The sequence below is a fragment of the Musca autumnalis genome, unplaced genomic scaffold, assembly GCF_047663935.1.
Source record: "Musca autumnalis isolate F117 unplaced genomic scaffold, ASM4766393v1 scaffold_5, whole genome shotgun sequence".
NCBI lineage: Eukaryota > Metazoa > Arthropoda > Insecta > Diptera > Muscidae > Musca > Musca autumnalis.
In genome coordinates this window covers 153,842,312-153,855,729 of record NW_027412088.1, presented here as the reverse complement: position 1 = coordinate 153,855,729, position 13,418 = coordinate 153,842,312, and the positions used below count along the sequence as shown (strand labels likewise).

The 13,418-nt window shown below is 39.4% G+C and overlaps 2 protein-coding genes across 2 annotated transcripts; both read right to left on the bottom strand.

Moving 5' to 3' along the window:
* Positions 1-223: 223 nt before the first annotated feature.
* LOC141405311 (odorant receptor 45a-like) lies at positions 224-1,984 on the bottom strand. The gene is made up of 5 exons (XM_073989512.1): positions 1,558-1,984; positions 1,313-1,499; positions 728-1,205; positions 512-667; positions 224-437 (listed from the first exon to the last, which is right to left on the bottom strand). The coding sequence occupies exons 1-5, from the start codon at positions 1,907-1,909 to the stop codon at positions 381-383; spliced, it is 1,230 nt and encodes a 409-aa protein (XP_073845613.1). The 5' UTR covers positions 1,910-1,984; the 3' UTR covers positions 224-380.
* Positions 1,985-11,528: 9,544 nt separating this feature from the next.
* Positions 11,529-13,059, bottom strand: LOC141386798 (odorant receptor 45a-like). Its single transcript, XM_073955709.1, has 5 exons — positions 12,708-13,059; positions 12,458-12,644; positions 11,892-12,369; positions 11,679-11,834; positions 11,529-11,610 (listed from the first exon to the last, which is right to left on the bottom strand). Exons 1-5 carry the CDS (start codon positions 13,057-13,059, stop codon positions 11,554-11,556), a joined length of 1,230 nt encoding a protein of 409 aa, XP_073811810.1. The 3' UTR covers positions 11,529-11,553.
* Between the last annotated feature and the right edge of the window lie 359 nt (positions 13,060-13,418).

Here is a 13,418-nt window from a genome sequence, read left to right as displayed (position 1 = left end):
CGGCCTTGTACTTTTCAAGTACATCTGCCAATGCGTAAACTGCTCCTTCTCTATAAAGAGTGCGACATTACAAGTGAAGATTCGCAAATCATGGCCCTTAAAACGTCAACTTTGGAGGGGATTGTGTTTTCTTTTCTTTCGTTTTTCATATAGGTATCTTTCATTCCCTACGTCACCCGATGATTAGTATCACCACAGCAAAAAATAAAAGAAATCACAAACCTCATTTTGAAAAAAGTGTTCGATTTTACTCAGAATTCCATAAATATATATTTTATATTTGTGATCTAAAATGTCTACGAAGTGCTACTAATTCACTAAGCCCATCCAGGTAAATCTAAGTAAGACACTTTGACTTATTATGTGCGTAGTTCGGGTAATTACTTATCTTCCATTGACATTAGCATTGTCATAAATGATCCAGCAGTTCTGTAAACCTAGAAATAAACAACGGAATAACAATTAGTCAAACAACGTCTACTTTTAAAACATTTACTCATACAAAACTCACCCATACAAACAAACTTAAATCAGTTGTGAAAAAAATTCCTCTTATTTCGCATGGTTTTTGTGTTCTTATTAAGGTTATCAAGAGCAATTTTTGTGATTTAATGCTCAAATCATGCCATTGAAAAGTCTCATAGATGGCCCAATTTACAGAAGTGCTCTTAAAAGTATTTGGGAAAATTTTTCTTAATTCAAAGAAAATAAATTACAAAACACCTACCGTATCTTGAATCTTCTGACCACCATGGCAATATAACATAAGCTGGGTTGTTACCGCTATCAAAAAGAATAAATTAAATAATTGATCGGCAATCTCACCACCCAAGGGAATTATGAATGAAAGGCCTGCCAGCTGCATACAAATAACCAAAATTTTGATAAATACCAAACCTTTGTAGACTTCGCTAAACCTATCGGACATTTGAATGATGCGTCGATGATAATGCACACAATCTATTAGGGATTTAATAAACGCCTCCTCATTGTGATTTCCCATTGCCTTTTGAGCAACAGTTTTCTCCGACAATTGGCGATAGCGTAAATTTAAAATACGAAACTGAGCCGATATATTGCGTACAAACCACGAGTACAGGGTATCAATAGACAGGGAACCGTTTGCAATATAATAAATACCAATGACATTCCATGTAAAGCAAAGTATATACAGCAAATATGAATCGTTTATATTAAAAAAATATCTGAAAAGAGATACAGAATTTATATTCAAAAAGAACTGTTCAGCGAAAAAAAGTTCTTCTGATTTGTAAGACTTCTTTTTTCGTCCCTAGCAACCTTTTGTACTTACTCAGCCTTAAACGGAGCTTCCAAAGATTGCATAAAATCCAGACCTTGCCAAGCCTTTATTGAAGCTACTGCCATCGGCGCCAAGGCTGCCAACGCCCCCGTAATATTTACCATTGAATAATAAAACTTGCAAATCTGTGCATCATATTTATTTTCTTCCTCAATAATGTGCAGCTCCTGCTCATTAGCTGAAACATAAAACCATAAGAAGCTTGGGCTTCACTATTCACTACAACCAACGTTTACCTTCCAAGGTCCATGTCCACACCTTACGCACCTGCTCCACAATTTTCTTTCTATTCAACATAAAGACAAAAAACTTTACCGTTGCTAAGAAGGCCTGCCAAAAGGGCGAAAGAGCCGACATGGCTTTACCCAAGTCAATTGTTATATTATTAACGGCATATATGCCCATGGGTCCCAAGAGGGCCATGATACTTAACAATGGTATAAATGTTAACCAGGGCCTGAACATTGTCCTCTCTATCGATGTTGGATCCAAACCAATTGCCGCAAAGCAAATTTTTTGAATGAAAAAGAAATTCCTCAATGATATTTGCGGCGGCAAAGCATCCGGTGCTTTCGGTACGTTAAACATTTTTGTTGTAAATTCTTTGGTTGAACTGAAAATGTTTGCTTCTGAGGCTATTCAATTCCTTTTTATAATGTGTATGAATAACATTATTGCAAGGATTAAAGGATGACCATAGACATTTAGTTAAATTACAGGTTTGCAAACCAATGACAACTTCCGGCATTCAACTGCAATGCCCATCATTAAATCTCTCAATTATGCATTGTGATTTCAATAATACGGAAATTGAAATTAGAAATATGAAGGATAAGTACATACTTCGTTCATCAATCAATGACGCTTTGTAAATTTTTTTCGTTTAGATAATTTCGAATTTTTTATTCGATTTAAATGGGTGACGTAGGGAATGAAAGATACCGAGGAACAGTCCTGACCGGCTTTAACATGACGAAGCCCAGGATTTATCTTGGTCCCTTTTTCATCTCAAGTCGACACTGACCTCCCCGTGGTGTCACCTGGGGAACTGCCTTTAACACCCGTTAAAGGTAGTGAGCCAACATGTGCGTGCGTTCACCCATAAGAACGTGAAAAACTTGGGTTTGGGCGTCGGGTTAGTAACCCTCCCCTAGAAAAAGCAGCCTACTATGAAAGAACGAAAGAATAGAGATACAAATCCCTCTAAAGTTGACGAACCCCGCAAACGTTTAAGGACCATGATCTGCGAATCTACACCTGGAATGTTCGCACTCTTTTTAGAAGGTGCAGCTTACGCATTTTCAGATGTACTTGAAAAGTACAAGGCCGACATTACTGCCATACAAGAAATACGATGGATTGGGAAAAGCGTCACAACAACACCTGAAGGTGAGGCAATGTATTATAGCTGCCATGACGCAAAACATGGGTTTGGTTGCGGATTTCTAGTTGGTCGGAGGTTAAAACATCTGGCCTCCAGCTTCACCCCCAGTGAATGAAAGACTTGCTATAATACGGTTAAAAGCAAAATTCTTCAACATTAGCCTTATCTGCACTCATTCTCCAACCGAAGACAAGGACGAACAGACCAAAGATATATTCTACGAGCGACTAGAAGAAAAAATTGACCGTTGTCCTGCCCATGACATTAAAATTATTCAAGGGGATTTTAATGCCGAAATTGGAAGGCAGAGTATCTTTCTCCCAACAGTCGGGAAATTCAGTCTCCACAATGAAACATCTGACAATGGTAGTTAGCAGTACTAGATTTAAGCATCTCGATATTCATAAGGGCACCTGGCTGACTCCAGATCAAGGAACAAGTTATCAATTTGATCATGTTGTGATAGATGGAAAACATTCATCGAGCGTGTTGGATGTATGATCGTTCCAAGGAGAACACAGATTCGGACCACTACCTTGCTGCAGTAAAGATACGTACCCGTCTAAACATTGCAAATAAAGCACGAACAGATACAACGCGGAAGTTGGACATCGGTAGGCTGCCAGCACAACAGATAGCCACAGCATATTCCACTCAACTAACCCAATTGCTTAATGAAAGCACCCCTCGTCCCGATAACATATCAGCACAATGGCAAAATATTACGCGCTCCATGCAAACAGCCGCAAAATCCATGCTTGGATACCAGAGATCTCCACCAAGGAATCCCATGGTATGACCAGGAGTGTCGTGCTGCCTCCGCAGAGAAAAAATGCCGCATATAGGTATTTTCTGCAATCATTACCAACGCGTAGCGCACGAGAGAGGTATCGGGAGAAAAGGAGAGAAGGGAAACGTCTTTTCCACAGGAAAAAGAGAGAAATGAAAAAGCGTGAGGGTGAAAAAAAATCGAGATGTACAGGAGCCAGAATGAAATCCGAAAGTTCTACCAAAGAGTGAAACATCAAACTGGTTTTGGTACAGGCACATCCTCCTTTAAGATGGTATTGAATGTATACCGCCCGCCCAAGATAAAGACAGCAATAAATCGGCTGAAAAATAATGAGGCAGCAGGAGCCGATGGATTGTCATCCGAGTTGTTCAAAACCGGAGGCGACACGCCGATAAGGGTTATTCATCAGCTAGTTAGCACCATCTGGCAGGAAGAATGAGTACCCGACGATTGGAACCTGAGTATCCTGTGCCCTGTCCACAAGAAAGGAGATAAGGCTGTATGCACGTAGAGAAGACATATTTTAGGAGCAATAATATTCTAAGAACAAAATAGCGTATTTCAAAAATCTGAAAATATTTATTGTTCTTTCAACCACCGCGTCCAGATGGCATTGAGATTGTAACGTATGCGGATGATTGTACGATCTTGGCATGAGATAACTTCCTTGATATTATTTGTGAAAGGCTCAACTCTTATTTGACTGATCTTAACAACTTTTTCCATGTGAGGAATATGCAAATATCCGCCACTAAATCTACATCCACTCTGAGCAGAATTCCGAGGACCCACTACGCCAAAGTCACATTCGACAGCATGTTCCCGTTGTCTGCGCATGCCACATTTATTTGCGACAAGCTGAGGTGTAGGAAGAAGGTCCTCAAGTGCCTAGCCACATTTAACGCCACAGGTCGGTCTGTGGTAAGCTATGCGGCGACAGTGTGGTTTGCCAAAGTAGGTGATACGTAGGGTTTTGGGTAGGGAAATCCCGCACCGGGAATTCCCGGGAATTCTCGGTTTTTTGGTTACGGGATTTTCCCGGGAAACAAAATCATATTTCCCGGGAAATATCTTTTTACATTTATCACAACTAATACTGAAGTAATGAATAAACTATGCCCGTCACTTTTAGACTATAGAATCAGAATTCGATCAGATTTTACGGAATCAATAAATTACAAATTAGTTGGAAATAACTTTAATCTACAAAAAGTGCGAAAGAATATTTTTAATTTTAAAGTCCCATTTTTATACCCTCAGCCATTGGGCTAAAGAGGGTCCGGCTTGCTGGCTGGTGCGCACGACAACTTTCGAAAGAAGCCACCGATCAGGTCAAAAATTTGGCATTCGAGATTTTTTCAAACTTACTTTTAAGTTCGAAGATGGACCATATCGGTGGTCCACTACTTCCGGTACCTTTCCCACAAAATTTCAATTATCGCTAAAATGGTGCGCACGATAACTCTTGAAGGGAATAACCGAATCGGTCATAATTTTGCGTATGGTCATATTAGTTCCAGGCTTAGAACGGGTTCCACACAAAATTGGGAAAAAGTGAAGTTTTAGAGCTCTTCTCGGGTCGATTTGAAATTTTTTCAGCAATTTGTCTTTACGGCCCTTTTTACGACAGTAAAAATTTTGTCGGGAGCAAGTCCATACTTCCTGATATAATGTCTTAAAAGCTCCAAGAAACCTTGACAGGAAGTTTCTGATTGGTCCAAACTTTGCATATCGTATTATTTCATCAAGTCATGTATCAGGTTGGAATATGGACTATATCGGTCCATCCCTTCGGGTACCTTCAACACAAAATTTAGGAAAAGTGCAGTTTAACAGTTCATCTCGAATCGTTTTGAAATTCTTTCCCAAAAATTCTACTTAAAGGCCCTGTTACAACGGCGCAACTTTTGTTGGGAGGGCATGTCCACTCTTCCTGAGGTAAAGGCACAAAATCTCAAAAAAGCCTACCGATACCAACTACATTGGGTAGTATGTAAGAAGAGAGAAATCTCCCATACTCTCTCTTTTAAATGTTTGGCAACATGTTTTGTGTGCGACCCTAGTTAAAACGGAAAATTTTTTTCGGGGCAAATCCATACTGGCTAAGAAATTTGTTCAAGAACTCAAAAAGTCCCTAGAAACGTAAGAAGTATTGTGTTTGATTCCTTTCTTTAAGTCCGAGTCCGAGGCTGAGGGTATATCTCAGTCGGCACAGCTGACTGATACTTTCTTACTTGTTTCAAGCAATCTTATCATTTCTCATCAATAACTTCATTGTTTGAGCCATATTACTTTGCATAGAGCGATTTCATTAGCTTTGAATAATGGAAATGGCCAGTGTGGGCAAAATCCGGGCAACATGATGCATTTTTTCCATATTTTTTCGTTTTTAATCGATAGAGCGAAAACGTGTCATCCATTTTTGAGCCCGCAACCCTTTGAAAATATGTATTGTATTTCATATAAGTAACTATGATAAGATAAAAAATATGACGGAAATATTGATCCACTCTCGTATTTCTAAATTTCCCGGGAATGATAAAAACCGGGAAAACCCAAAACCCTAGTGATACGCAATGGAAAAAAACAAGAATGCAGCACTGAGAGCCACAACAGGGTGTCTCCTCATGTCGTCAGTGGACAATTTACATGAGGAGACTAAGATTTTGCCAGTGCATCGGAACAACAGAACGTTGTCGATGCAATATCTGCCTGGATGCTATGGGCAAAACTAGCATCCAAGTCAGTAAAGATCTTCATAATCTAGAGGGGAGGTCCAAAGATGCAAAAGAGAACCTCTAGATCAACAGGTTTATCAGCCAGGATTGAGGGATATTCATACTGATGCAGACGTCGAGGTTATATAATGTCGTGCTCAGAGATCACCCACCATAAGGGTACGCACGATAACTCTCGAAGGCCGATTTGGTCCAAACATACAAAGATCGGGTTCGAACATGGACTATATAGGCTCACTACTTCGTGTACCTCCCACAATTTATTGAGCACCCCGACACAGACCAGGCGTATAGAAGTGTTTTACGTAATTAGTGATCTCTTCCAGCCAAGGCTGTTGCAGATGTAATGGTGATGCTAAAGCAGCTGGATGAATCAGTAGTCGAGTATCTGAGCAAGGTCCTCAACTTATCGTTAGCCACCCAGGGAGAGGTGATAACTCCGGAACTGCTAAACCTTTCTGCAATTCCACTCCCTCCCGACGGCATCATAATAATTACGTACGCGGATGAGCTCATGGCGTCAGGCCTCACCTTTGATAAAATTCTTTGAGTTCTTCTACGTCACATTCTGTACATTATACAAGTCGTTGGCGCATGTCACAGCTATCAAACAAGGTCCTCAAGTCCCTAGCCGGCAGTACATGGGGATGAGATAAAGAAACCTTGGGGATGAGATAAAGAAACCGTCTGTGGTAAGCTATGCGGCGCATATCTGGTTTTCCAACGTAAGTCATACGTCATGGAAATTATTGCAAACTTCGCTGAATATAGCCTTTGGAACCATAACAACGTGCCTCTTCGTCCCAGCAAAAAGTTTGCCTCCAAAGAGGCAGTTAAATGATATGTACAAGTGATATGGAAGTGCATCAAATTATGCATTTTCACTCATGATTTTTACAAGAGCGTGACTACTGAAAGAGGCACTCCATTGCACTGCATTTTAACTGACCCTTTGGCACTGCATTTTAACTGACGCTCTGGCACTGCATTTTAACTGACCCTTTGGCATTGCATTTTAACTAACCCTTTGGGGTAGAATAGGAGGCAGTCCAAAGCACGTGTTTTGATACAGGCATTCTGCGGAAATTGTGCAAGCCCTTACAAAATATGCCAGAACAAATAAAATGCATTTATTATTTGTGTAAAACAAAAATATTAACAACTTTGTTACATTAACAGAAATTATGAAAATTCTCCATTGAATTCAATCGCAAACATGCGTGTTTCCTCCGCTTGCATTTGTTCCAAGCGGAACTGTTTTTGCTTCATTTGCTAAATGGTTTGTCTTCCCATCCCCAGTTAAGATTTCGACACGTACTCCAACAGCACTCCATTCGGAAATTTTCTTCTCGTTAGTTGCCGGAAAAATGTTCACAATTTAAATATTATGTTAACACGCTTATCTCTTTTTGGAAATGTACGCCGCTGCCTGTAGAGATGTACAATCTGATTTATGTACATGTAGGGATCTCTAACAACTGCTAATAAAATGTAGCGAACGGAGTGCCTTTTTCACGGCTCCGTTTGGACTGCATCCGGATGCTGTTAAATTGTGAGGAATTGGAGTGCCTTTTTCACGACTCCGTTGAACTACATCCGGATGTTGTTAAAATGTGACAAGTGGATGTAATTCTTTGGATTGCATCCAAATGCAGTTAAAATGTGAGGAATAGAGTGCCTTTTTCACGAATCCGTTTGAATTGCATCAAAACATGCCGTGAAAGAACTAATCCACATCGCACTACTTCCAATTTATTTTGCTGGGGTGTCTTCTTGATCTTGCAGGTACATCGACACAACAGGATGTTGTCGATGCAATATCTGCTTGGATGCTATACCATCGAAATCACGATACCCTCTCAGGTATGTCAGTAAAGATCTTGATGATCTAGAGGAAGATATTCAAAGATACAAATGAAAACCTCTATACCACATTTACCACCCTAAACCATCACCCATCTTCTGCATAACCGCAAGAACAACAGCTGCCTAAACAAGCCAGAGTTGTTTTTGCACAACTGAGATCCGTTTGGTGTGACGTCCTCAATTCTTATTGGGCCAGCATGCACAACGCAGAACATCTGCCCAGCATGCAATACCAGACCGAAAGATACGCTGCACCTTTTCAACCGTCCAGCCAAACCAACTCAACTAACATCACTCTCATTGTGCCAATGCTGTACAGGTGGGGTCTCTTCTGAACTTGGAGTTGAAAGTTTTACGGGGGATATAGGAACCCGCACACCTATACTGAAAATTCTCTTCGGGAATATTTAATAATACAATGGAAGACTAAATAACAAATTTCAGTCTTTCGGTGCGTTGTTGTGGCCACAACCTTTAAAGTTTTATACCCCCAACGAAGACTAAGTACCAAATTTCAGCCATTTCGGTGTGATAATGAGTGGTACTGTTTTATGGGAGCAGCCATTTCGGTGTGATAATGAAGCTAAAATCTTCAAAATTCCGAAAATCGGGTGATAACCGTTCTATGGGGGCTATATCACGGCGTGGACCTATACCGACAAATTTCTTATGGAACGTTCAATACTCCAAATGAAGACCAAGTACCAAATTTCAGCCATTTCGTTGGATTATTGTGGCCACAACCTTCAAAATACCGAAAATAGGGAGGTACCGTCCTATGGGGCTATATGAAGGCGTTGACCTATACCGACAAAATTCTGGGAGAAACTTTTATACCCCCAACGAAGACTAAGTACCAAATTTCAGCCTATGGGGGGCTATATCACGGCGTGGACCTATACCGACAAATTTCTAATGGAACGTTCAATACCCCAAATGAAGACCAAGTACCAAATTTCAGCCATTTCGTTGGATTATTGTGGCCACAACTTTCAAAATACCCCCAACGAAGACTAAGTACCAAATTTCAGCCATTTCGGTGTGATGATGAAGCTAAAGCCTTCAAAATATCGAAACTCGGGTGGTACCGTTCTATGGGTGCTATATCAAAACGAGGACCGATATAGCCCATTTGCAATACCAAACATCCTAGGAGTAATATAGACTTCTATATCAAATTACAAAGCACTATCTTAAAAATTGCGAGCTGTATCTTGATTTCAACAGACGGACGGACAGACGGACATTGTAAATTGTAAAACTTTATAGAATTTTTATCTATAATATAGTCTACAGCGAAATTGTTAAAATTGTATGAAGTATCTTAGATTGGCATCCTACAGACAAGTCATGCTTCTGGCTTCGTAGGATAAGTTAAATAAGCATATCAATGTAAAAATCTCGAAAATGAGCAATAAGGAATTGAATAAATTGCTGTTCGAGCGCACTTTAAGGGCTGTTCGACGATCGCGAAAAAACTTTCCACACCGAAAGAAAGCTTTGATGTTTTGTTATGCATTTACACCAAGACCTCGCTTTGCGTCGTTGATACGTTCCAAAAAACACGACTTAAAGTGAAACGACGCAAAGCAAATTATGTTTTTCTAGGGAAAACCATGTAAAGTTCGGAGATAGGTTCCAGTGTAAAAATATTATTGTTTCTTATGCCCACAATTTTAGGCGGAACAAGTAAGAAAAGAGTTAAGTGCGGCCGGGCCGAACTTTTTATACCCTCCACCACGAACTGTATTGCAATGAATTCCAAAAATATCGAAAATTGGGAGATATCGTCCTATGGGGGCTAAATTAGGGTGTGGACCTATACCGACAAATTTCAGGCGGAAAGTTGTATACCCTTAACGAAGACTAACTACCAAATTTCAGTCACTTCGGTGGGATATTGAGGTCACAAGCTTCAAAATACCGCAAATCAGGAGGCACCGTTCTATGGGGGCTATATTAAGGCGTGGACCTGTACCGACAAGTTTCTGGGAGAAAGTTTTATACCCCCAACGAAGACAAAATACCAAATATCAGCCATTTCTGGGGAATATTGAGGCCGCAACCTTCAAAACACCGAAAATCGGGAGGTAAGTTCTATGGGGGCCACATAAATGCGTGGACCTATACCAACAAATTTCATATGGAATGTTTAATAGCCCAAATGAAGACCAAATACCAAATTTCAGCCATTTCGGTGGATTAATGTGGCCACAACCTTCAAAATACCGAAAATCGGGAGGAACCGTTCTATAGGGGCTATATGAGAGCGTGGACCTATACCTACAAATTTCTGGGGGAAAGTTTTATACCCCCAACGAAGACTAAATACCAAATTTCAGCCATTTTGGTGTAATAATGAATCTAAAAGCGTCGAAATACGGAAAATCGGGAGGTATAGTCCTAGGGTGCTATATCAAAACGTGGACCTATGTAAACATTTTATGGCAGAAATGTTTCTTAGCCTCTGGAAACACAAAATACAAAGTTACAACCGATTCTGTGGTCAAATGGGACTAATACATTCAAAATATCGTAAAGTGACGCGTACTATGTATATATGGGGCGTTATATGGGGCTATACCAAAACGTGGACCTATATAAACAAACTTTGGTACAAATATTTTTTAGCCTCTGGAAACACAAAATTACAACCGATTCGGTGGTAAAATGGGACAAATATCGTAAAAATTCCTTAAAACGACGACGCGTCACTTTGTATGGGGGCTATACGAAAACGTGGACCTACATTGCCCGCTTTCAATACCAAAAGTCCTATGTACATATAATAGATTTTACCAAAATTGCATCCACCTACTTCAATCCGTTCGGACGCCATCTTATGGTGGAGGGTATAAAAATTCTTGAACACTAGGAACCCTAGATGCCAAATCATAGCTATTTTGGTCTAATTCGGCCAGAAAATTTAGCTAAAAGAGGGCTGTATATGTGGGCTATAACAAAACGTGGACCTATGTTCATCATTTTTGGTGGAGAACCACGTTATGAAACGTGCACCGATGAAGCCCACCTTCGAACTTAAGTTGAGACCATATACACATCTGTACAAAATTTAAGCCCTCTATTTCAAATCATTCGGAAGATGCCGTGATTATAGCATACGGAAAAACGGACATTGCTAAATCAACTTAGAATTTTACGCTGATCAAGAATATAAAGTATACTTTATGGGGTCACAAATGATTATTTCAATTCGTTATAAACGGAAAAACAAAGTTAATTTATCCTCCCTACTATGGTGGAGGGAATAAAAAAATTAGACACTCAAACTAAAAACAACGCAACATCGAAAATCGAACGACGCATGGTGAAAATTGGTATTAACTAAGCAATGACGCAAAGCGAGGTTTTGGTGTATTTATTGAATTTTTATAACGACAAATACAACATTCTTGAGAATATATTTTCCGGTTAAATCGGTTTAATTATTTTATTTATCTTCCATTGACATCAGCATTGTCATGAAGGAGGCTGCGGTTCTATACACCTGAAAAGATTTAATGAAAATTCCAAAAATTTGAAGAACCTCTTATGTATTCTATGCTTTATACGCACCCATACAAACAAACTTAAATCAGTTGTAAAAAAGATACCTCTTATATCGCATGGTTTCTGGGCTCTTAGCATTGTTAACATTAGCAATTTTTGGGAATTTATACTCAAATCATGCCAATGGAAATACTCATAGATAGCTCCATTCACAGAAGTACTCTGAAACGAAAGGAATTCCGATGAATTGTCTTATTTCATAATTCACAAACTTCTTACCGTATCTTGAATTTTCTGACCACCATGGCAATATAACATCAGCTGGGTAGTTACTGCTATTAAGAAAGATAAGTTAAATAGCTGATCTGCAATCTGTCCACCCAGTGGAATTATGAATGAAAGGCATGCCAGTTGCAAACAACTAACCAAAAATTTGATAAACACCAAACCTTTGTAGACTTCACTAAACCTTTCGGACATTTGAATGATGCGTCGATGATAGTTTACACACGCGTTAATAGATTTAACAAACTCCTTTTCATTGTGATTACCGGCTGCCAGTTGTGCCGCAATACTCTCCGACAATTGGCGATAACGTAAATTTAAAATACGAAATTGTGCTGCGATGTTATGCACAAACCACGAGTACAGGGTATCAATGGATAAGGCACCGTTTAGAATGTAGTGGATACCCAAAACATTCCATGTATAGCATAGAATATAGGCCATATATGATGCTCTGGTGTTATAGAAATAACTGAAAGGATAACAGGAAAGTTGAGTCGACTATTCACCAAGGAAGGCAAAACCCTGTAAGTGTCATTTTGCCCAAAGATTCAACATACTCAGCCTTAAAGGGCGGATCTAATGTCTCCAAGAAACCATAACCTTGCCAGGCATAAATACCCGATATTGCCAATGGTGCCAGGGCTGCCAAGACCCCAGTCATATTTACCATCGAATAGTAAAACATGGAAATTCTTGCATCACCTTTCATCTCTTCTTCAATGATTTTAAGTTCTTCTTCCGTAGCTGAAAGTGAAAAATTCCAAGAAATTAAAGAAATCACACACATATCCAAACAAATTTCCTTACCTTCCAATGTCCATGACCAAACTTTACGCACCAACTCCACAATTTTCTTTCTATTCACCATGAAGACGAAAAATTTCACTGTCGACAACAAAGACTGCCAAAAGGGCGATAGAGCTGTAATAGCTGTACCCAAATCAATTTTCAAATAGTTGAAGGAATAAACACCCATGGGTATGAGGAGACCCATAAGACTCAGCAATGGTATAAAGGTTAACCAGGGCCGAAACATTGTTCGCTTTAGCGATGTTGGATCCAAGCCAATTGCCGTAAAGCAAACCCTTTGAATGAAAAAGAAGTTCTTTAATGAAGTTTGCGGCGGCAAAGCATCCGGTGGTTTTGGTACGCTAAACATTTCTCTGGGAATTTTCTTGGATTCTGATGAAAACGTTTTTTTAGTTGTATTTATATTAGCGTCCTTATTTTTGTATTTTAAAATTTCTTCACTGAAAAGCAAAGAAATGGCTACGGTAGGCATTTAGTTAAATTGCCAGGTTGGCAGAGACAATGGTGACGAGTTTAATTTTCAATTGTGTTATTCATTAGTAACTAAACCTCTGTATTATGCATATGACGTATTTAAATAACTATGACTTTGTTTATTCAACATGTCACAAATTATTACAATAATATTGCAGTTACCCCGCCCATTTACATACATATGTGGGAATTCGACAATTTGTGACAAGTTAATGTTATGTGAAATAGCACGAA